General features: G+C 34.1%; 3 protein-coding genes across 5 annotated transcripts; all 3 read left to right on the top strand.

Moving 5' to 3' along the window:
* The first annotated feature begins 1,904 nt into the window (after positions 1 to 1,904).
* LOC136822747 (TNF receptor-associated factor 6-like) lies at positions 1,905 to 7,570 on the top strand. 3 transcript variants are annotated; one of them, XR_010848941.1, is made up of 9 exons: positions 1,905 to 2,032; positions 2,411 to 2,478; positions 2,684 to 2,732; positions 3,033 to 3,137; positions 3,445 to 3,609; positions 4,024 to 4,098; positions 4,553 to 4,630; positions 5,632 to 6,301; positions 7,503 to 7,570. XR_010848941.1 is itself a non-coding variant. In XM_067079028.1 (8 exons), exons 1-8 carry the CDS (start codon positions 1,996 to 1,998, stop codon positions 6,247 to 6,249), a joined length of 1,215 nt encoding a protein of 404 aa, XP_066935129.1. In that variant the 5' UTR covers positions 1,917 to 1,995; the 3' UTR covers positions 6,250 to 6,297. The 3 variants fall into 3 exon arrangements, 2 of the variants coding, with proteins under 2 accessions (XP_066935129.1, XP_066935128.1); XM_067079028.1 differs by lacking the exon at positions 7,503 to 7,570 and having other exon boundaries at positions 1,917 to 2,052; positions 5,632 to 6,297; XM_067079027.1 differs by lacking the exons at positions 1,905 to 2,032; positions 7,503 to 7,570 and having other exon boundaries at positions 2,265 to 2,478; positions 5,632 to 6,297.
* Positions 7,571 to 8,248: 678 nt separating this feature from the next.
* Positions 8,249 to 12,251, top strand: LOC136822741 (TNF receptor-associated factor 6-like). The gene is made up of 4 exons (XM_067079024.1): positions 8,249 to 8,295; positions 9,498 to 9,572; positions 9,902 to 9,979; positions 11,312 to 12,251. The coding sequence occupies exons 3-4, from the start codon at positions 9,902 to 9,904 to the stop codon at positions 11,816 to 11,818; spliced, it is 585 nt and encodes a 194-aa protein (XP_066935125.1). The 5' UTR covers positions 8,249 to 8,295; positions 9,498 to 9,572; the 3' UTR covers positions 11,819 to 12,251.
* Positions 12,252 to 13,272: 1,021 nt separating this feature from the next.
* On the top strand, positions 13,273 to 23,150 carry LOC136822777 (TNF receptor-associated factor 5-like). Its single transcript, XM_067079059.1, has 15 exons — positions 13,273 to 13,472; positions 13,703 to 13,747; positions 13,986 to 14,031; positions 14,177 to 14,281; positions 14,666 to 14,830; positions 14,987 to 15,061; positions 15,363 to 15,437; positions 15,875 to 16,444; positions 17,663 to 17,826; positions 18,259 to 18,304; positions 18,590 to 18,769; positions 19,380 to 19,541; positions 21,331 to 21,405; positions 21,561 to 21,638; positions 22,365 to 23,150. Exons 1-15 carry the CDS (start codon positions 13,306 to 13,308, stop codon positions 22,548 to 22,550), a joined length of 2,139 nt encoding a protein of 712 aa, XP_066935160.1. The 5' UTR covers positions 13,273 to 13,305; the 3' UTR covers positions 22,551 to 23,150.
* The last annotated feature ends 778 nt before the right edge of the window (positions 23,151 to 23,928 follow it).

Genomic DNA, 23,928 nt, shown 5'->3' with positions numbered 1-23,928 from the left:
ACATGAAATCTTTTCACGCGACTTTTGTATGTATAAATAAAAACAGACAGTTTTACAATTTTTTACTGAAATTGATCTGATTAAAGTAAATATCAATTCACTTTATCAATTAGATGACGGTCTATTTCAATGACTGTGTCAAGTACCGCATGCCAACCAAAAACAGGCTGCCATGAAAAGGTATTTCAGTATTCTTTTTATACAAAAAAAACACATAAAACAGGGTAAGAATCGTACCTTCTGTATTCAAATCACAAAAATTGTCAATTTCTTAGATTTATTTTATCACTGCAAAGTCTGAAAATGTAAAGATTAATCGATTTCTTATGCTATGGATATTTTCTAGGATCAAGAATTTTCAATTTTATTTGATAATTTCTTCACAGGAAAGGTGATGCCCAAAACTTAACTTCATTTAGTTTCCAAAGAAATCTTTTTTTAAACCGGAACTCCTTAAAAATCGCCAGAACAGTTGAAAGCCCAACAGGTTTCCTTAATTTTCCGAGTTCCACTCAACAGATTTTCGTGACTTTTTACACAATGAAACAAAAAGTAATTCCCAGACTGTGGCTGAGTCCAATTCTCAAAAAAATATTGGTCACCGGATCCGGAAATGTTCCGGGTCGGATTCGGCTGAAATTTTATTTTGTACACATGCTCCTTGTTTTTTAGCCTCAAAACGAGGCTAAAAACTTTGGGACAGGCTAGAGACCTCAAAAAGGTCCGGTTTGGCTGAAATTTGGCACACTTGTTCCTTGAATGAATATGGGGGTGTTTTTTTTTCGTTTTTTCAAAATGTTGATTTTAAGGGGGTGGTCACAAGGTTTAGCCCAAAATGACGCTAAAACTTTTCTTTATTATCCAAAAGTTCTCTGTCGATGTTTACAATTGGGCCTACGAGTATAATTTAAAGGATACTAAAGTTGAGCCAGTGCGGTTAGCACGTTCTACATAACCATCACTTGTAAAATTTATGAATTCTTGCCGATTAACTGACTGATCTAACCAGTTCCTTCTCTTCTTAATTAGTTTTCTTTTTTATTGTTTAGCTTCTGTCAGGAGAGTTAGCCAAACATAACCCAAGTTCGATTGAGAACCATTTGCTTCTGGCACTGAACCAAATCAATAGACAGAATGAGAAGATAATAAAGTTACAAGAAAATCTACAAAAAGCAAATCGATCGCAAAATAATGCGTTGATTGAGCTTCGATCATCGTCTGTTTTTAGCCAAGTTCACGTTTTTAAGATTCAAAATTTTGCTCAAAGTTTATCGTTTAAAGAATATTTTTATTCTCCTCATGGATACAAATTCAAAACTTGGACCACATTAAATGGCGAATCTGATATTAGTCTTTGGTTTCAAACTGTACAAAGCCCTTTTGATGATGCATTAGAATGGCCAATGAAGCTAGAATATCTTAGATGTGTCATCATAAACAAAAGACTCAAAGGGAAATTACCTCGCATAATGTGGAATGGAACCGATGATATGAATAGCCTCATTCTTAAGCCACCACACATGACAAGTGTTGGGTGGAATCGATTTATCCGATCTCCGAAGCTTGCCTCTATGATGATGATGGCACATTGACAATTCGCATTGAAATAAAATTTCTTGATGAATAAATATTTCAAAACTGTAATACAGTAGACTTTCCATAATTCTAACGGCAACGGTCCCAACGAATAAGTACATTCGACGGTTCGAGTTTTGGGGACTTTACTTTATAATGTGTTTACATATACAATAACTGTATCACTGTTTGTGATAAGAAGAATACATATTCATGCGTGATAAATTATTTAACCCTGAAATACCCTGAAAATGATACTCCACAAAAGGGTAAGAAACGTTTAATCTATAAATAAAAATTCTTGTGTGTTTCATTGATTCTTTATTTTTAGAAAATCTAAATAAGATAAATTAACACAAAACAAGCAGACCAATTGTATTATCAATAAACATATGGTTGAACTTGGACTGTAATGTTATAATGCTTGTGGTCCAGTTTGGTTGCACAATAATGGCTGGTAATGTCAACATACCCGGTGTTAGAGAATTAATGCTTAAGTTTCATTCTATGTTTGAAAAAATTTTACAATACATTGATTCTCTGATTTCTATTTTAACAATTTTCACAAGTTTTGGAATAAGCTTAAAATCGCGCAGAGGCAGTCGTCAATTTAGGGCGGATAAGGTCATTTTGACTTAATTTGAAACATTATTTTTTTGAATTTTTTGATCTTCATTCCATTTCTCTTCTGAACATTAAACCTACAGCATCATACGTAAAATAATTGAAATAACAAAAGATGACTGCAACATCTGGAGGATATGACGTTGAGTTTGTTAATGTTCATATCGAATTAAACAATGTCACTTGTGCTATTTGTTTGTACACATTAAAGGAACCAATGCAATCTGAAGAATGTGGACATCGGTTTTGTAAAACTTGTGCTGCAAACTTGGCAAAGAGGTATATATATTTATGTTCACAATCAATGTTTTTGTTAGGAAGTCATGAATTCAAAAATAAGTTGAGCTCCATGTTCTAGACTATCCAATGTAATTGTTTTTCTATGCACTATAATTATATATCTATAGGATAGAAAGTAGCAACACTTGTCATGTTAATTGTTCTCAAATGTATTTTTGTTATTTCAATATTTTCATATTTTTAGTCTCAATGGAAAGAAATACATTTGCCCACAAGATAGAATGGAGGTGCATGTAAGTTCAGGTTTGATTTCGAACATGATCAGCTTAAGTGAAAAATCCCACAAAAATTCAAATTCAATTTTCAAAACCATTACATTGGAACTCTTCAATGTTTTCCGCCAAAAGACAGCTTGGTTCTTAAGTAAATCAGCTGAACAGGCTGATTGCCAACACTCCACCAACACTCACCCCTTTAGAGAGCATGATACTGCAAGATCTGTTTTGAGATTTATAGAAAGATCATGAAATGTATAATAGCTGTGTTTTGTTAAATTTTAAGATTTAGCTTTTGTCTTGTGATTTTAATCTTAGCTTTTCCAAGATAGGGGAAAAGAAAGAGAGATATTGGGTCGGCTAATCAAATGCACCAATAACAAATCTGGCTGTGCGACAAACATAGAGTTGCGATATCTGGATGTGAGTAATCTTCATTTAAATACAGATCCCAAATTTTTTGAAATAATGCTTCACTAATCAAACTATTAAGGCCTTTCATTTGAATACTTCCAATTTTAGGATATTTGTAGTTGTCCTTTTATACTTTTGGGTACCTAATAAGAGCCCCCCCCTGCTGATTAATTTAGCAAAAATTTTCCACCCAGAAATTTTTATTCCAACCCCCCCCCCTGCTTATTAAGTTTTGAGAATATTTCCACCCGCCCCGCTTATTCCAAACCCCCCGTTTTATTAGGTATCCGAGTAATGATGTATCTATCTCTTCAAGGTCCATTTAAAGACATGCGAGTTCCAAATTGTAAAATGCTTGTTTAGCGATTGTGAGGAAAAAGTTCAGAGAAAACTTCTGGAAAAACATAGTTTGGAAGATTGTGAATACAGGCTTAAGTCTTGTATATTTTGCTTTGAAGATTACTCATTCAATATGGAAAAGGTATGTGCACTAGAAAAAAAGATGTTTGATTCAATAAATAAAGAATTCCAATGTAATATTATTTTTTCCATTGCCGAGTTGCAAAAAATGAAGATGCAAACCTTAAAATTAATATTTTTCAAAGATAACTTGCGAGAAGTTGTTCAGTTTACTTTCATCAGGCCATCACGCAAGTTGTTGAAATTTACTCATTACGTCATTTCTCCATCAAAATAGCTCATATATCATACATCACGTCCCATATTTTGCTATAATTACGAATATCATGCTGAGATTCTTGTCACGTCGCCATACCAAAATGTTGTTTTTGAAAATCATGTCATTGCCTAATAGCTGAGGTTCGTTAAATGGTTTGATAATATCTAGATGTAATAATGATTTCTCTCTTTATGTTTCTTTTCTCTTTCTTTCCAGGAGCACATGTGTGATTGCAGCTCTTTTCCATTATGTTGTGACTATTGTACTGAGATTGACATCCCAAGAAATCAGGTTAACAAAGACATTTTTCAAGTTTCAAATTCATACTGCGATGACTTCTTAGCTCAATAAATCGAATTTGAATCAATACTCACAGGAAAAACAATGGACAATTGATTCTTTCCACTAATGAGGCCCCCTCCCAGTGGACCTTCAATTCACGCAATCACACAAAATGTTTTCCCAAATTCATGCATTCACGCAATGTTTTTTCGCAATTCGCGCAATGTTTTTTCGCATTCCCGCAATTTCTTTTTATTTCTTTTTATTTCACGCAAGTGAAAAAGCCCATTAACGCATTCACGCAAACTGCTGGGGGGGGGGCACTAATTAATCATGAGGTTTAAAATCTACTCGAAATTTATTGAATAGATATCCTTTGGACCTTCAACTATTATTGTTGTTGTTTCTATTATTATTATCATCATTTTTATTGATGATTGCAATTAGCTCTTTTTTGTCATAGATGCAATGCCATGTCACTGAGAAATGTGTTAAGGTACCTACACCATGTGAGTTTGCACCATTAGGTTGCCAAAAACAGGTATTTATATTCCATGCTTCTGTATTCCTTGTATCCAAATTATGTCATCTTTTAACCGACAATTCTCCCCATTAATCGCTCGGAAGAATTCCTGAGTTCAAGCAGAATTCAGAGATTTTAAACTTGATTCTTAAATCCCTGAATCTTCAATACTTTGAATCACGACTTATATAAAATGTTAACAGATAAAGATGTGTTGGACCTACCTCGGAGGTCCTTTAATTTAACCTTTGTCCGTCCGTCCGTCCGTCCGTCTGTTACCAGCTTTTCTCAAGATTGGCTCATTAGTTTTTTTTGATTTTTGGCACAAAGTTACAAAATGACAATGCCCAAAATGAGACGGAGCCCGATTTTCGAGAAAAAAAAATCCGGAAATATGCCGGAAAATTTTTGCTCAAAGATGCGTATTAACAATGCCCAAAACATGGTCGAGTCTGATTTTTGAGAAAAAATTTTTTCCGGCCGAAAATGCCGGAAATATGCCGGAAATTGCCGTTTTTCGGGATTTTCATTGGACTTTTTCCTTACAAATGGTTGCTTTTTCATTCAAAAATATTATTAATAGCAATGCCCATCATCAAGCATGTTTCAATTTTCAATAAAATTTTGAAGCCGGAACTATTTAAAAATCGCCGGAACAACCTATTTTCGCCGGAAAGACAGTATTTCTTGAATTTCTTGAGCTGTACTTTATATTTTTTTATGAAATTTTGCACCACAGGGATTTAATTTCTCGAAACAACAAAATTAATTTTTTTTGCGACCATCTAATCTTAAATTTTGAAATTTTTTGTCATTTAAGTAATTTCTTTTCTGTTCTTCTAGAATAAATGTTTTCTTTTATAAGCAAGTGTCTGCCCCTATATCAGGCTCGCATTATGCTTAGCATTCTATTGTTCTTAAACAATAAAGCCATTGTTTAGATCATATGTGATTTTTTTGCTGAATATTATACTATTTTACTATTGTTATTATGTGGTTTGGACACTGCTTTATTTCAGACTACCATTGCTAGCAAAGAAAGTCACAGGATTGAAGCAACTCAGCATCATTTGGCACTTGCTCTAAACAAACTCATTGAACAGCAGGATGAACTCAAACAAAAATCAGACCAACTTTTTTCACTGAGATCAGATCATGAGAGATTGAAATCAAAGCTTGATGCCCAGCCATCCATTTCCCAGTTCAAAGATGAACATATTTTTCACTTAGATAATTTTGCAAAATTGTTTGAAGAAGCTGAAACTGGTGAAGCATTTACACTTCATATGTATACATCACAGCTACACAAGATCACAATTTCTATATATTTCAAAGGTTACACTCAAGATTGCAAAGACAATGTTTCTGTGTTTTTTCAATGCACTCAAGGTAGTTTTGACGATGTTGCTAAATGGCCAATGGGAGGAAATATTGACTTATGCGTTATCTATGTTGATGAAGAGTATTGGAATCTTAAATTGTCAGGTGAATCCCTTTTGAGCAATGCCTTCAAAAATCCTAAATTGAATACAGCAGGGCAGAGAAGGGGATGGCTCAAAGTGATATCACAAAATCGACTTGTATCCTATGTTGATAATGATTGTTTGTGTTTGAAAATTAAAGTGAACTATAAATAAAAATAATGTTTTTTGTATCACAATTTCGAAACCATACTCATACTTTTTATTGGTCAGCCTAAGCTGAGCATTCAAATAGGTAAAATTTTCTTCCATCATCAGCATCATAAGACGGCAAAAAAAAAATCCGATTTCGGATTATTTTCGGAAATCAAGTTATCGGTAAAACTTTGGCGCGAAAAATATTTTCTATTGGAAGAGAAAAGAAACACGTCACTTCATTTATTACGATTTGCGCATAATATGAGAATAATAAAAGAACACTATATAAAAGAAGAAAGTAGTAAAAATGAATTTTTTTTGTTTATTCATTAAATTGAAAGAAGCTAATGCATTGTAAATAAATAGACAGTATAAAAGAAAGTTTTTTTATGATTGGTTTTGAGGCTTTCTTGTCTGGAGAGAGATTTTGTGTGTAGGAAAGCAGAGAAATGAACGTCAAAGTGTGGCGTAACATTAACATTAACAAAACTGGAATATCATAACTTTTGATTGAGTTATCGAAACTGGACGGAATTTTCGACGCAGCTTCCTCAATATAAAATGCACTCATTCACATTATACTAGGGGCCTACTTAGTTCAACACGTCATTTAAATCAATCTGACAAATGTGACGAAAGCTGCAGTGAACAGTGAACATCTAAAGCGACCGCCTCGGATATACTTTCTCAGAGAATAAAGAACAGGTTTAAGACATCTAACGAACAGATTTAGGTGAATTTCCCGGGGGGTTTACTTAGGCAAATGGATGCGAACCATAAGGGTACCTTTTTTCAGGCCTGAAAAGTCTCTCAGAGGGGTACAAATTCATAAGTTAGTCTCTAAAAGGGTCCCAAAATCACGAAAATCGAAAATTTTTCTCTAAAAAGGAGATTTCCAGAAGTTTTGACCAAAATTGGTGAAAATCAAACCGAAATTGGAAAAAATCTACCAAATTTTAGGAAAGTCTCTCAAAGGGTCCCAAAATCATCAAAATTTTGTCTCTCAAAGGGTCGACTTTCTGCTCGGACACCCCGTCACCTCGTAAAACCTAGTACCCCCCCCCCCCCAAAGTGAAATTCCAACATCTATCCCATGTCCACTTTTGGACAAATCCAACTTTGTGTTAAACATTTTTTCGTCTGAAGTTTCAGCCAAAATGAGCTTTTCAACCTCTTTGACTTTAACAACGAATTAGGTTCTTGATTGTACTTCCTTCTAATCGTCGTTTTAAGCTTATTGGGCTGACCTTCCAGCGCAGCTGGTTTATTAGTATTATTATTGCTATTTTATTTGATTGCTTTGTTAATCTTAATCATGAACAAATGAAACTATTCTTTGAAATTACGTTTGTTATCGGACTTTATGAGACTTTTTAGCAAGCGCTGAGCTATAGATGATGAACTTTCTGCTCTGCACATCCCTCATTTTTTATGAAAGTTGGCTGAAAGTCATACGCGATAGTCCATATCATGCGATACTATATTTTGATGGCAGCACTATGACTAAGATAATTTTATTTTCAAACTTTTTGTTTATCTTCTGGTGTTTCATACACCAAATAGAGGCAAGGTAGAATGTTGACGGAACCAAAATGTGATGGAGCTCGGTTTTTGGAGAGAAAAAAAAGCCGAAAATGCATTTTTCAAGCTTTCATCGCTACTTTTCTTCTGATTTTTTGCACAGAGATGCGTATTTGCAATGCCCAAAAAATGATTGAGTCTGATTTTTTGATGAAAATGTTTTTTTTACGGCCGAAAAAGCTGGAAATATGCCGGAAATTTAATTTTCCACACACAAAAATTGTGTATTTCCTTACTCCCTTTCTATCTCCCATCATCAACAATCAACGATGAAGTTTAATATCGTCAGGTATTCTATCCATTTTTTTTTTTCTTTATTGTGCAATTCCTTCTTTTTTATCATTTCTATTTCAAGCTTAACAAAACAAATAAGCCAAGAAACAAATAAAACAAACAGTTTTAAACAATGACGAAAGGTGGATTTGAAGTTGAGTGATAAATTGCATTTTTTGCGATGAAATCTATTCTTTTCATCTTGAACAGGTAAAAATATTGTTTTGAAAAAGTCTTAACTGACCCAGTTGAATTTTTATTACATGAGATTTAATTTAAAAGTACATAAAGGAGGTATTTCCCAAATGCTTATTGCTTTGGGTTAGATTTTGGATTAAGATTGATAGCTACGATGGCCCAGAAGGCTCATTATTGCTGCGCGCGAGAACATGACTGTGCGCGAGAATCATGCTGTGTGAGCGAGAAATATGTTGTGTGAGCGAGAAATATGTTGTGCGAGCGAGAATTATGTTGTGCAAGCGAGAAATATGTTGTGCGAGCGAGAAATATGTTGTGCGTGCGAAATGTATGTTGTGCGCGCGAGAAGATGTTATCGCGCGCGAGAAGATGTTATCGCGCGCGAGAGAATATAGTCTAGTGCGAAAGCAAAGGAGACATATATTAGCAAAGAAGATATAGTTTAACTTCCAAAAATAATGATTCTGGTCCTGAAATCGTGTCGCTGTTAATTTCATTCGGGTCCTCTAAATGTATACAAAGATGAACAATCATATCCAAAATGATAGACAAAGTCGCGCAAAATGTTAAAGTTGTTGCATTTTTGTGGTCATGCTGCTGGTTGCTGTGGTCCATGATTGATTGGCAAATTAAATATTCATCATTGGCTATATATTCATCATTCATATTCGCAAACTAAATATTCATCATTCATACTGGTTGAAAACCTTTTCCCGAAGAATCTTGTTAAGCTGAAAACAGTCAAAAAACATGTGTTTTGAGGGCATGTATTCTACAGACTTGAATCATAAATTCCAGACTCGATTACAGGAGGGAGGGCGGAAAGGGCGGAATTAATATAATCAAACATCTACTTTGATTTTTGTGCTCGCGCGCACAGTATTTTTTTTCTCGCACACAATTTCCAACTTGTGCGCGCACAACATACTTCTCGCGCGCATAATATACTTCTCATGCGCACAACATACTTTTCGCGCGCACAATATACTTTTCTCGCTCGCACAGCATATTTCTCATGCAGAGTCATGTTCTCGCGCGCAGCAATAATGAGCCTTCTGGGCCATCGTAGATAGCATTGGTACAACTGTTTGTTTGAATAAGCATTAATTAATAGTGGAATATTACGCTTAATCCAATGAGGTATGGGTATATATTCCATGCGCTAAAATGTTATAATAACTCTTTGTATGAAAATGTTTGTTTTGATATTTCAGGAACATATTGCAGACTGTAGGGAATTCTTGCTCTGCTGTGATTATTGTACCAAGGACGATATTCCTCGATCACAGGTTTAGGAAATTTCTTTTTCTGTCGTTGAGCTATTTTATGTACTGTTTATAATAAGAGTGAGAATTATTTTTATGTAGTTAAGGTATTACACTTTCTTTTGACTTTTGCTTGGAAATACTAAAGTTTGGGACCCTAGCCAAAAAAGAAAAAGTTTCTTATCATTTGTTATGCTTAGAGTTTAGGGTGCCATTTTCAAAACAAAATCGACACCACCACCTGATCCTGGGTTGTATGTCTGGACCTTGAGCTGCAAAAATTTCTTGTACCCCACTTTATTGTATTATTTTTCAATGGCTCTAACTATAAAAGCTATTTATTAACTTTCCAGATGGAAGTTCATCACCTCCAAGAGTGTCCAAAGCTACCTCATTCCTGCAAGTTTGCTGCTGTCGGATGTGAAAGGAAAGTTAGAACCTTTCCCTAAATACATTCGCTGAATATAATCATACATTAGTATGTATTTATAGTATTACATTCACAAGAAAGTCCAACTTTTTGGACCTACCTTAAGGTTATAAACCTACCTATAAATTAACCCGTGTTCGTTAGTTCGTTCGTTAGTACGTTAGTTACCAACTTTTCTCGAGATTGGCTCATTCAATTTTTCTGATTTTTTGCACAAAGGTGCATTACTATAAACCCTCGAATGTGACGGAGCCCGATTTTCGAAAAAAAATTTTTCCGGCCGGTAGAACCGGAAATGTCCCGAAAAAAGCGGTTTTTTGAGATTTTCTCGAGATTTTATCATTAGTTTTTTGCGATTTTTTGCACATAGATGCACATTAGTACTGCCGAAAAGGTGTCGAAAACCGTTTGCCGAAAAAAAAATTTTTCCGGTCTGTAGAACCGGAAATGTGCCGGAAATCGTCGTTTTTTCACATTTCTGCCACATTTTTTCAACTTATTTAATTGTTTCTTTACAGAAAAATGTTCTTTATGATGATGCCCAAAACTTTGCATCGTTTGATTCCCAAAAAAATCATTATTGAATCCGGAACTCCTTAAAAATCGCCGGAACAGCCGAAAACCGGCGTAAAACGGTTTTCCTTCATTTTTTCAACTTATACTCGACAGATTTTCATGATTTTTTGCACAATGATGTAAAATGGCAATGCCCAAAATGTGACAGAGCCCAATTTTCGAAAAAAAAATTTTTCCGGCCGGTAGAACCGGAAATGTCCCGAAAAAAGCGATGATTGAGTTTGTGTGTATAGTTTGTTTTTGACTACCCCCTCCCCCATCCTCCACCCCGACACTCCTCAATCTGTGATGAAATAATGAAAACTGAAAACTAAATGTTTTTTTTACTTCAGTTTTAATTTTCTCTGAATGATTGATTAAAGTGTCGATATTATTTTTCTTTCACCGTTAAACATCGATGCGTTTCTTAATTGCTTTCTCCGTTCCAATAGATATATAAATCGAAATTTAAAATTATACATTACTTCCATTAAATTCTAATTATTCGTTTTATAAATAGGTAGGTCCATTAAAGTATTACTTGTTTTAGTTTCAAATTGTTTTTAAAATAATGGAATATATTTTTTCAATTCTCCCAAATTTGGTGAATATAGGATAATGTACTTTTTCACCTCTCTTAAGTTGATCTTTTCGAATGGACTCTTTTACATAAGATTTCGTAAAGGGCTGTTAATGAGATTCAAGGGTTGTTTATAGGGTTTCCACAGCAAAATAATCTTGGTACAGGCTTTGTAATGAAAATATTTATTTTTTCCAGATCCTTATAGGTGATATTGAAAATCATTTCAATGAATCAAAGGATACTCATTTGACTCTTGCATTAGAGAGAATTGTTTCGCAGAATGAAGAACTTAAACAACACAAAATCGAGAATCGAAATCAACAACTTGAGATCACATCATTGAATACAAAACTGGAAGCGGTTATGCAGAGATTGGAGAAAACAGAAAAGAAATTGAATATAACTAATTTCACTGATGAATTTGTTTTAAAGATCCAAAATTTTGCGGAAAATTTCAGCACTGGCAAAAAAATTAGAACTTCATTTTACACTTCCCGACGATACCGACTTGCGGTCTGGACTCCTCCAAAAGGCGCAAAAGAGAGCGTTTCGGATCATATGTCAGTGTTTATCCGAGTAACCAGTGGACATTTCGATGATAATATCCAATGGCCTTTCAAAGCTAATATAGAATTTTCGGTTTTATCTAAAAGTAAAAAGACATTTCATCACAGTATTAGACACCACCAACCAAATTTCTAAACATTGTTTCCAAAAACCAACGAATGATAATAAATTTGGAAGTGGAATGGGGTATTCACAATTTGTGCCCCAAAATAAACTTTCATCTCTTGTAGAAAATGACATTTTATCTGTTAACGTTGAAATCATATACCATTGATGAATGCTTTTAGCCAGTTGACGGACTGCTAAGTAAGAACTTGAACCTTAAGCACGATTTATGGGAAGGACATTCAACTTTTTAGAACACTTCCATTTTGATACACTTACCTCTTGAAAAATAATCATAAATTCAAAATTGTCAATTTTTGGTTATCAATCAAGGTTAAAAGTAGTTTGGAAGAGTGATGGAAACATACCAATCTTGTGTATAAAACATTTTATTACTCCTTTTGTTGATTTAGAGTTTTTATTTTAGTGGACGAAGATAAGATTTAAAGTTGTTTTTACTTCATCATACGCTATTTCAAGAATTTTGGAAGTTTAGTTTTAGTTTAGGTATAAACTTATTTCTTTTTTTATGATTTTAAATAACACAGGCAATTGTGGAGCTTTGAGAAAGGTCTACTTATTGAATCAAGGATTTGATTTGAATGTTTTACCGTGTGGTTACTCTTACTAAGATAAAAAAGTCGCGGTTAAATGAGATAATTGCGCATAATTGTTTAGTGAGTGAGTTCGCGGCTCCGATAATTATTACAAATATTTCACAGCTTTTTTCGACCAATCAGGTTCAACTCGCTATATTATAGCGAGCAGATAAACGGGAAGTTCTAAACGTTTTCGCCAACAAAAATCATAAAAAAAGAAATAAGTTTATACCTAAACTAGTCTAGTTTGGAGAAAAGGCAAAATAAAAATCTTTCGAAGCCCGAGTGACCTGTATATGTAAGCGTTTAAATAAATGATGCATTTAACCCATATCCAATTGATTTTAAAGAACATAAACCGTATTTGCTTTTTAAAAGATTATAAAAACTACCTTTCTAATGGTACTAAAAACCGTTGTCTTACTCTTAAGTAAGACACGCTTTTTTATACTTTTCATAGAGGTTTTGAATTTCAAAAAAGTTAAAATGTTTTACATTTGTCAAAAAAAAATTGCGCGAAAACGCTAGATTTTAATGCGAATGTTTTGTGAAATTAATAGGTGATTATTTTTCCCAACGCGGGCCTTTACAACCACATTTATATTGATTATTTGATAAACCTTTTTATAAATTACGTCACGAACATCACTTGCCTCATATTCAGACAATTTCCATGGTGATTTCCCTTGAGAGACTTTGAATGATTTTTGTATGAATAAAAAGTAGCTTTTGAATAAATCCGCTAGGAGTAAATCACCATGGCAATCATTTCAAAACGAGGCAAGTGATGTTCATGACGCAATTAATGAAAAGGTCTATTAAAGTACACTGTCGTGTTCTTGTTCTTTTTAACATACTAATCAACATTCTGAAATTAATAGAAAAACATTGAAAATAGAACATTGAAGAATCAAGAACATGGCACTTAATCAAGATACAGTTGGTGGTTATGATGTGGAGCTGGCGAACGGTGAAGAAAACAGTGTGATTTGCCCAATATGTCTTCACGTCCTCAGAGAACCGATGCAGGCTGTTGATTGTGGACACAGATTCTGCAGAACATGTGTAGATCAATTGGTTCGAAAGTATGTGGTTCATTTTCTAAATTAGGAAATTATTACCAGTAGGGTGATGCACATTATAGAACATCTTTCACAAGACAGGTTGATTTGTCAGCCAATTTTGAATTTCTTTAAGCAGACTTAGGTTATGTCTGGCTTCAATGTAGCGATTATTAAGATTTTGGCCAGAGTTTTTACAATGCTTTTTTGTTGATTTTTCGTGTTCCGACAGCGTTTAATCTTTTGCTTTTCAGTGATTCATTATTGGTCAATGAGCATCTACATACCATTCTCCCAAAGTATAAAATATTCTTAATCAAATCTAGTGTTTCTACCGTCGTTATAAAACCATAGTTACCTCCAAAATTTGAATCAAAAAGCTTTAGTTGGTATTGTTAGTTAACCCTGAAATTTATGCACCTGCAGTAACTTCTTGTGAACTTCTTTGATAGAATCAAAGGATAGACCTGTCAAGGAACAACTGTCACCGTGTTTTAGAGTAACTGTTTGACGTCCTGTCTTTTTCATGTTTTACAGTGCAAACGGCCGATATACATGTCCAGAAGATCGTAGTGTAATGACAGTAAGTCTTCAAGCTTGCATTCATGTGGAATGTTTTCTAGACTCTTTTAGAGAAATCAATTTTTAATAAAGTCTGCAGACTCAACCTTAACGAGGTAAAATATGTTGCCACAGGTTATAAAGTTTCTTCAATCCCTTTTTGCCAGTTATTTCAAGATCGAGGAAGGGAGCGCGAAATCATGTCACTTCTGGTAAAATGTAGAAACGTTAGAAATGGTTGCCATTGGTCACATGAATTACGTCATCTCGAGGTAAAATTATTATATTTTCGCATAGTGAAACTTCTCAGATCAGTTGCATTTTTACCATTTTAGGACTCTGGCTGCGAAATACCCAAAAAATAAAAAACATTGATTTTCTAGCCGTCAGTTTTAAAGGTTTTGTATTTACATAAGTTTTCCCGTTCCCTACCAGACACATATTTCATATCAGGACAGTGTCTGTCTATTGTTATATTGTGCTTATATAAGCAAAAAATGTTTTTCTTTTCCTCTTGCTGACCAATATCTTGCTCCACATCTGTATCAATTCAATGTGAAAAAGCTTGTAAATTAAATTGATGATTAAGCAAATGATATCACTCTTATTTAAAAACAAAACCTTTAAGGTATAGGTATGATATCTTGATTTCTTAGACTCACCAATCGGAATGTGGTTACGAGGAAACGCATTGTGTCATCACTTTATGCTCAAAAAGAGTTCAAAGAAGATTGTTAGAGCAACATCATTCTGAAGAATGTGATTACAGATTAGTCATTTGTTTATATTGTTCAGATGAATATATGCACTACGATGAGGAAGTTTGTTTGGTTTTGTTCTTAATTCTTTGAATGTTACGCTTCACCTTATATACAAAAGATGCATATCAAAGTAAACTTCTGGTGGCTGGTCAGAAAACAATATGATAGCGACTGTATTCACTTCATTGCAAAGTAAACTTATTTTACGTTTTTTAGGAGCATATTACTGACTGTGATCGTCTACCATTGTGTTGTGATCACTGCTCAGTAGCAGATATACCAAGAAATGAAGTTAGTACCAAATAATTCATGATATGCACCATTTGCAATATCCTCTGAGAATATAGACCCAACAGCTGATTGGTTGCAAGTGACGTATTGACTGATTTGACATCATTTACAACAAATCAGCTGTTGGTTCTATAATGTAATGTTAGTTAATGACTTTGCAATGGTGCATATCATGAATACTGTGTTTTATTTAATTCACTTATTGTAACTGTCTACAGACTAAATTTGAATCATGTTTAATGAAATTCTAATTGGTAATGCTGAACACTATATGGTGATAATATTATTCTCCAAATTTCAGATGGAGACTCATCTTACAAACTGCATGAAAGTACCGCGGCCATGTCCCTTTCAACCAATTGGCTGTGAAGAAAAGGTATTATTATTGCTAATATTGAATTCATTTTCGTATTTGCGAAAAGTGAAGAATCGACGTCAAAATCGCGTTTTGACGTTATTTCCGGTCGATTTAATCGAGTTAGTTACGTTGGGAAATCAACTATGTTCACTTAAAAGTCCTCTATATCGTTTTTTGAGAGCTTTCGATTGGTATAAGTGGTTTCCGGTTTTATTGGCTAATTTCGTCAAAATTTAGCGGTCAAGGGGACGCCCCTGTGACGTCAGTTTTTGAGTCCTGAAAAAGGCCTTAGCACAAAACCCTCTCGCGAAAAACTCTTTATGCTTCATTCTTTGAAATGGACCAGGTCTGGTTGCTTCGCATAAATTATGTCACGGGTCGAAAGGGTTTGTCCCCTACTAACGGAGTCTTTATTTTTAAAGATAAATGATTTTATTCTTCCATATCATGTGTAGTTCGTTTTAGAAGAACTACCTCTTCACCAGGAAAGAGCTAAAGAAAAACATATCGCGCTGATGGTTCCAAAGCTGAATGAAGTCCACCAAACAATTACTACACAAACCCAGCTCTTGGTGGAACAAGGTCAACTCATCAATCACCAGCAAATCGAAATAACGAATTTAAGTGTAAGAATGGCTTCTTATCAAGCCGATATAGGTGACCAAGCTATGCAGATTCGGCAACTTGAAAACAACAACGCTACAAAAACCCAACAAATCATCGCCCATCGTAGAAGGTTAGTTGAACAAGAGAGAAAAACTGCCCTGAATGAACGAAAGCTTCTAGAGAAAGAAAGAGAAATTAATTCATTGAAAACCAATCAAGATAACATTTTGACTAGGTTAACTTCTCTGGAACGTCTTTCGGATCGTTCTTCTATGAAGAATACACATTTCTGGCGTTTCCCGGACTTTGTTGCAGAATGGAGACACGCCTACGCAAATGGCACTTGCTTTCAAAACCGATTTGTATCTCTAGCTGGCTATAAGATAGAAGTTCAAATTGAAGCTCAGCCTGATAATTCAGTGAGTATTTTTGCACGTACTGTGAAAGGTGCTTTTGATGATTCTTTGCCATGGCCTATGAATTTGGAGATGTTTTCATGTGCCGTTATCGACCAGAATTACCAGACACAAAACAATCACGCTATTGGATTGGCTGATATTCAATATGCTTTTCGAAAGCCGCCTCATCGAAATTTGTCCCAAGGCTGGCCTCGATTTCTTCGCTTTGCGGATATTCAGCAATATATTCACCAAGATGATCAAGCACTCATTATCAGTATAGATTTAAAGTTTTGCGAGTAACATGACTTTTACATCGGTTATACAAATTTACTTTACAACCTTATATTATTAAACAAACGAAAACAGCTCCTAATGTCAGGTTCGATTGTTTTGTAGAACCAAAATAAGACATTACTTTAGTACATTCTTGATATTTTTCCAATTGTTGCTTTTTGAAGGTATATAAAACATATAAAAACCATTCCAGTCAGTCTTCTTTCCGGCCTTATATATAATTGGACATCATCGTCCAAAATTTGGTGATGAGTGTATTACTTATAGTATAAATCTTTATCTATCTTTTGATATAATTCGAATAGATAGCGGTCTTGTGCTTGTTGAAAAGATAAAATCAGGAAGGGAATATCATAAAAATAAAAAGACATCAAAAAAGTTTTTTGAAAATGAATAAGTAAAAAATCAGTTTGGAAACGACTTGATTTTTTTCTTTTGTAGATTGATATTTTTCTTCATCGTCGTCCTTATTTTCCGATATTTTTTTATTCATTTATATTCCAGTAATATTCCACTCCTGAATATCTTTTCAATAACTAAAAGACCACTTTTTAAAGATTCGGATTCTATAGATGTTACAATATTTTTTGTTACCGCTGAAGATTTTTTTTGACATCAGGCTTCAGGACATTTTTTTAATACATATTTTTCATTATTATTTTGTTACTATTTGAAGGATTGTAAAAAAAATTATCTTTACCAGTCTTCTTTTCAATCTTCACATTAGAACGTTTAAAAGCCAAGTCATAATTTCGAGAACATTTTCTTTGGCCAACTCAAAAGAACTCTGTCTCTTTCGATAGTCCCTTTTAGAATCAGCCCAATCAAAGCCTCAACCCTTGATATAATGAAATATCTCGCATGCACTTGAAATTTTGAAAGTTCTGGAACCTCAACAATTTTGATCTTTATTTACAGTGATTGACTAATACACTCTATTAGAAACAAAAAATGGATACTAGCATTGGTGGTTATGATATCGAATTTGTCAATGATGAGCATGATATAACTTGCGTCATTTGTTTGGATGTTTTATGTCAACCTATGCAAGCAGTAAAGTGTGGTCACAGATTTTGCAAGAAATGCATGTTTGGTTTGCATAGAGTGTAAGTAGAATAGTATTTCCTTTTCCTTTTTCTTTTTTCTTTTTTTTCCTTTTCTTATTAATCGTACTAGGTAATTTTCTTTCAAGAAAAAGCCAGTTTTATCCCAACAAAAAAACAATTTTGAAAGCAATCAATGGATGAAGGAAAAAGCGCTTGCTAAGTTAAATTTTTGATCAGCGATTAAAAACTTCCACCAACATTTAGAAAGATCAAAAGTTTTCATCAGAGCGGTGATCGCTTTTGAAAGTGAAGAGGGGGTTCGACCAGGTTCGATATAAAGGGTCGTGTATGTTTAAGCACTTTCAAAAAGTACTTGTTCCAATTTACAATACATTTCCCCAATCATTTCTGTTTTGTTAGTAGAAGATTCAGTCGGCTCTGAATCTAATTCAAAATATTGCCTTATGATTTCAACCTTTTGATTTTCCATAGTGGAAAGCGGAAGTATAAATGCCCCATAGACCGATCAACAATTACTGTAAGACTTTACGAGTTTTAACTTCAGTTTAGATTTCTTTATCAATTTACTGTAAGACTTTACGAGTTTTAACTTCAGTTTAAATTTCTTTAACAATTATTGTAAGACTTTACGAGTTTTAACTTCAGTTTAAATTTGTTTAACAATTATTGTAAGACTTCGAATAGATATTAACCTTAGTTTAACACGAACCTCAGTACATTTTTGTCCAATCCAAAATACTTCGGAACATATTTTTGCGTTAATTTAGCTTATTAAAATGGCTATCTATCTACTTAACTCTAGGTTATAACTAGGATCAATAGACGTGTTTCTACCCGACAAAAAGTTGATAGATTATTGCTTGAATTTTCTTTAAAGTTATTCCGAGACACTGGAAAGGAGAGAGAGATATTGAATAGTGTTGTCAGATGTATTCACAATGAGAGTGGATGTGAATGGACACAAGAGCTGCGGGAGTTAAAGGTGAGTTTGGTGAGGATCCATTTCAACAAGTAAGTTACATTTGAATTTGTCTGCGAGCTAGACGACTAATTCAGACATAGTAGAGATAAAGCAAAAAGTAATGGAGGAATAATTATAGTCTATACAGCCAAATATAGTTTATATAAACTAAATCCCGTAACAATAATCGTATTATCATATAACGCCTATACTACTGTATTACAAGCATTATAAACGACTCCGATCTACATTTGAATAATTATTGTATTTAAAATGCTATCTTATAAGCTTGTTTAGCCAAGTTTAACTTTTATAGAAACTGCTGGTCCTATAAACTAACCCGGGTGATCAAAATTGCTGACCCGAAAAATTGTACCCTTTTAGTGTTCGGAGAAAATTTCTCAAGGTTTGATCAAACTTGAACCAACAAATCAGCCTCTCACTTAGTTTCTTTTCACCCTTTTAGCTCACTCCCGGAAGCTTTGATTGGATGTTTTTTCATTCAACGTTAGATATTGGTGTCTACAGTTGAACTCGTGTAGTTTCGAACTAAATAAGTTCAACTGTTCAAATGAGTTCAACTGTATTAAGTTTTTGATTTAATTCTTCGACGATCCTTTCTTGTTTGCAGAATCATCTAAATGAATGCCAGTTTGAAGAGATCGAATGTCTTAATGGTTGTGGTGAAACATTCCAAAGAATGAACCTTGAAAAGCACGATACAGAAGATTGTCTGCATAGAATGATGACTTGTTTATTTTGCCACGATGACTATCCTTTTCATCAGGAGCAGGTAGGTGAGGCTTCCTGATGTAGCTGAAATCTGTACCAAAAATGGTGAAGTTTCTAGCTCCGAAGGATAAACAGTTCATTTTTTCTTCTTCTTCATTTTTCATCTTCATTTTCAAAAATCTTTTAAGTTATTTTCTAAGAAATAGAATGGCTCTGAATTAGCTTTTCGACGAGTACTAATGTGTTAAGTATGTGGCTATTGTTGAAAAAAATGGCAAGCAAAACAAGAATTAGTTCACATAGTTAGGATAACTTTTTAATCTTTTTTTATGGTATGTATGTATGTAATAGTTTATTTCAAGTTGACGAACAGGTAGCAACAAAGGCTAATAAAAGTCAACGCTACTTTACAATTTGTAAGGTGATTACAGTTCAGGCACAAGGGCCTCTAAACCGTTCTTGTACAAAAAATCTTTTTGAAATATAATTTTTCACGAGGGCTTCCTCGTACCCTCCATTTAAAATCGTCATTCGATCTGGCTTTATTCATCTCGTCTGCTCTCTTTTTCCACTCTTTGATTTGTTCCCTCTCCATTTTTGTCAAGTCGTCGGTGATACTTAATTTCACGTACTTCTCGTGTTGTTTCAATTCAGTCAGCTTCTTCATGAATCTGTATTTGTTATGACTGTCTTTGAATACAACTTTGATTGGGCGCATAACCTTAGATTCTTTTCCAACACGAGAGACGTAGGTTGGTTGAGTCTTTAAATTAACGTCATTCAGAAGCTCAGTAACGAAATCGATATCTTCTTTATTTTCATTTTCATTTACCCCATGGATAATGATATTTGCGTCTGTCGATAGTTTCCTTTGGTCCTCAATTTGTTCGTCGATTTTTTCCTCTCGCAGTAGCTGTTTCATGCCATTTACGCTTAATTGATCATTGTTTTTAGTCGCTTCAGCAAAACTTTTCTTACGTGGTTCTGTAGTAGTAGTAGTAGTCTGTTGCGGTTTGAACTTTTGCAGTCTTGTTATTCAACGTCTCTTCTATCTTGGATGTTAGTTTTGTTTCTAGCGTTGAAAACTGGCTCTGTATTAGATTGGTAACTTGATTTTTATCCTTGATGTATTCCTGATATCTTGCCTGTAAATCTTTGATCATTGTGTTTAGACTTTTTTCACTCTCACTTTTGACTTTTATTATACTTTCGCACGATTCGATTTCTTTATAACTGTGCGTGCAGCTTTTAATTCTTTCCACTTGATTATGAACTTTTCTACCGAGTTCTTTTGCCGGAGAGCAACAAGTTATACACACGTATTTTCGATAACCTTTATTTAAAAACATATTTAACTGGTATGGTGGTAGTCCAGTGCAGGCATAATGTAGCGTTCGTTGGCATTTATGACATTGAATTCTCATTTTTTCATCGTCTTTTATACAATTATGCTCGGTACATCGATTGTTGTCACTCGCATCTTCGTCAGGGATCATGATCTTGCCAGGTGATGTCGTTTTTGGTTGAAATTTGGCTATTTTTTCCATATTTTTAAAATTTTATTGAAAATTCTTCATTTTGAAAAATAAACGAAGAGCACAACCTTTCTGTTTGACGTCAAATTTTGGTAGCGGTGGGGCCAAGTCTGGAGTTCCGTGACGACCTAGCCATTGTTAGCCTATCCGAAAGAACAGTATATTATAAGATATTTTTGTTTTTGTTTCGTTTTTATGGCCCAAAATCGGAAATTGCCCCATTTCATATAGCTTAAATGAAGTACTTGTCGGTATAAATTTTCAAAGTGAGAATCATTTTTCAGATACCCACATAGTACTCTTACTTTTTTACAGGATCACAATAAAAATTGTCAATACTTTCCGCTTTGTTGTGAGTTTTGCCAGAATGGAAATATTCCGAGATGTCAGGTGATTTTGTACTTTACTATAACTTAGCTCTTCTCCACTTCTAAAGTTTTTACCCCGCGCTGAATTAATTCCAAATTGAAAGATATTCTTACGGTAAACTTCTCTGAAGGCATGTTCACAAGATCTTAGTAATTCAACTTTCCACCTCTTTTTAGATGGAAAATCATATTAATCAAGACTGTGGCAAGGCTCCACGCAAGTGTGAATTTGCACACTTAGGATGTGATGAAAAGGTTGATTTTTTTTCATATCATTTTAGGTCAAGTTTTCAGCAACTTTCGTATATTCCAGTAATATTTTTATCTCTAACTTCTTTTGTTCCTTTTTCGAATTCTTGTTAATTTACAGTTCTAAAAATGTTACCACTGCACAATCAGTTTTCGAAGAGAATTCACCGTTATATTACATATAATACCGAGTTTATGTATACCTTATCGGCCAAAATTTAGTCGGCCTTAATTATTAGTGGGCCCTAATTTTAGTCGGCCCTAATTTTAGTCACCTCGTCAAAACTTAGTCACTAAGGGCCGACTAATAATTAAGACCGACTAAAAATGTGGGCCATTTCTAAATTTACCAGCACCAGCAGATGGAAAATAGGAGAAAGCTTAAAATACTGGAAAATAAGGAGAGCTTAATTAGAAACTTTTAATTTGGCCCAAATTTTTAGTCGGCCTTAATTTTAGTCGGCCCTAATTTTAGTCACCGAGCCAAAATTTAGTCACTTAGGGCCGACTAAGTTTTGGCCGATAAGGTATGTGTTTTTCTGCATCGGAGACGGTAAAATTCTAATTTGACTACATCCTGACTGACTGAGGACGACGGTAGATCAGAACTTTTACCATCCTCGATTTTGCGGGTCAAAACTGCGTGTTATTCCAAATCATTTCACTCACTTTACCTCAAAAGTGCAAATGCATAAACTCGCTAATTATACGTCTTTTCAAAACGCAATCTAGATAAAGCTTCAGGATGTTCAAAACCACAACGAGTTATTTCAAGAGCACCATATGAAACTAGCCATACAAGAGTTGGTACGTAAAGATGAACGATTGGTGACTTTACAAAAAGAAAACAACCGATTGGTTAAAAAAAATAACAGACTACGAAAAGAAAATAAAAACCAAAAGGATGAAATTAAATGAATGGGGTTGTCAATTGCAGAATTGTCTGAAAACAGCTCAAACGAGCATAAATGGAAAATCTTCAACTTCAGCTATGAAATCTCGAAAGCAATGACTCATTTCAACCACTTTTTGAGTAAATCGTTTTACACTGATCTAGGATATCATGTTCAAGTCGACCTGTACCCAAATATTAATCATAGTAATGTTGTGGCTATTTATATCAAAACTATAAGTGGAGAATACGATGAAACCTTGCGCTGGCCAATTCCTATGACTCAATTCTACATTCACCTTTCGAGTTGCGATGGGTGTCCATGCATAGCCAATATGCATGTAAACTCTCACGAAAATATGCAGACTCATTTGGCTTTACAAAGGCCTCCACATTCTAACACAGGAGCTGGTTTCCTCAATCAATTATCCCTTGCTGATCTACAAAAGGCGTTGATTAATGATACGCTTATTTTGACATTGAAAGTGCATTCATTGTAATGCTAGAGTCATTTCACGTTTAAACGTTATTAATTTTTATTTCATTTTCTTGTACAGTATTTTCTAAGTAGACGTTTTCTCTTTTTTCTTCAATTTACCACGAAACAAAATTATAATGTAGCGATATTTGGGATTGCCATAAATTTGGCACTTTGATCATTTGTTTATTGGACCTACCCCGGTGGAGGTCCTATAAATTAACCTTTAAATTAACCGTGTTTGTTCGTTCGTCCGTCCATTCGTTCGTCTGTTACCAACTTTTCTCAGGATTGAATCATAGGAATCTTTTGATTTTTGGTACAAAGGTGCAAAATGGTGGTGGCCAAAATGTGACGGAGCCCGATTTTCGAAAAAATAATTTTTTGGGCCAATTTGGGCCAAAAACGGCTATAAAACGGGTTTTTTGAACTTTGTGAAAAATTGGATCATTAATTTTTTTTGATTTTTTGCATGAAAGTAGGGTACCATCATAGGTAAAAGATGGCTCAAGCAGAATTTTGCAAAAAAATGTTATTGGGCAAATTTGGGCCAAAAAACGGCTGAAAAACGGGTTTTTGGACTTCGTGAAATATTGGATCATTGTTTTTTTCTGATTTTTTGCATGAAAGTAGGTAAAAGATGGCTCAAGCAGATTTTTGTAAAAAAAGATTTTTCGGCTCAAAAAACGCATTTTTATCTACAAGAATCACTATTAATAAGCATACATCAATGTTCTTAGCCGAATTACTCAATTTTTTGATGAGATAGATGTTTTTTTTGCTCACGAAGTCTTGAATATGAAAGAATATTTCAAGAGCATGAAATTTTGGTTTCTAAACGTTTTTTTTATAAGAAACAAATGACTAATTTTAATAGATCGTCACTATTTGTGTTCTGAATGATTATTTAATGGTCACGCTTATGT

This window comes from Clytia hemisphaerica, unplaced genomic scaffold, assembly GCF_902728285.1.
Source record: "Clytia hemisphaerica strain Z4C2 unplaced genomic scaffold, Clytia hemisphaerica genome assembly, whole genome shotgun sequence".
Classification (NCBI taxonomy): Eukaryota; Metazoa; Cnidaria; class Hydrozoa; order Leptothecata; family Clytiidae; genus Clytia; species Clytia hemisphaerica.
This window is presented reverse-complemented; position numbering and strand designations above follow the sequence as displayed.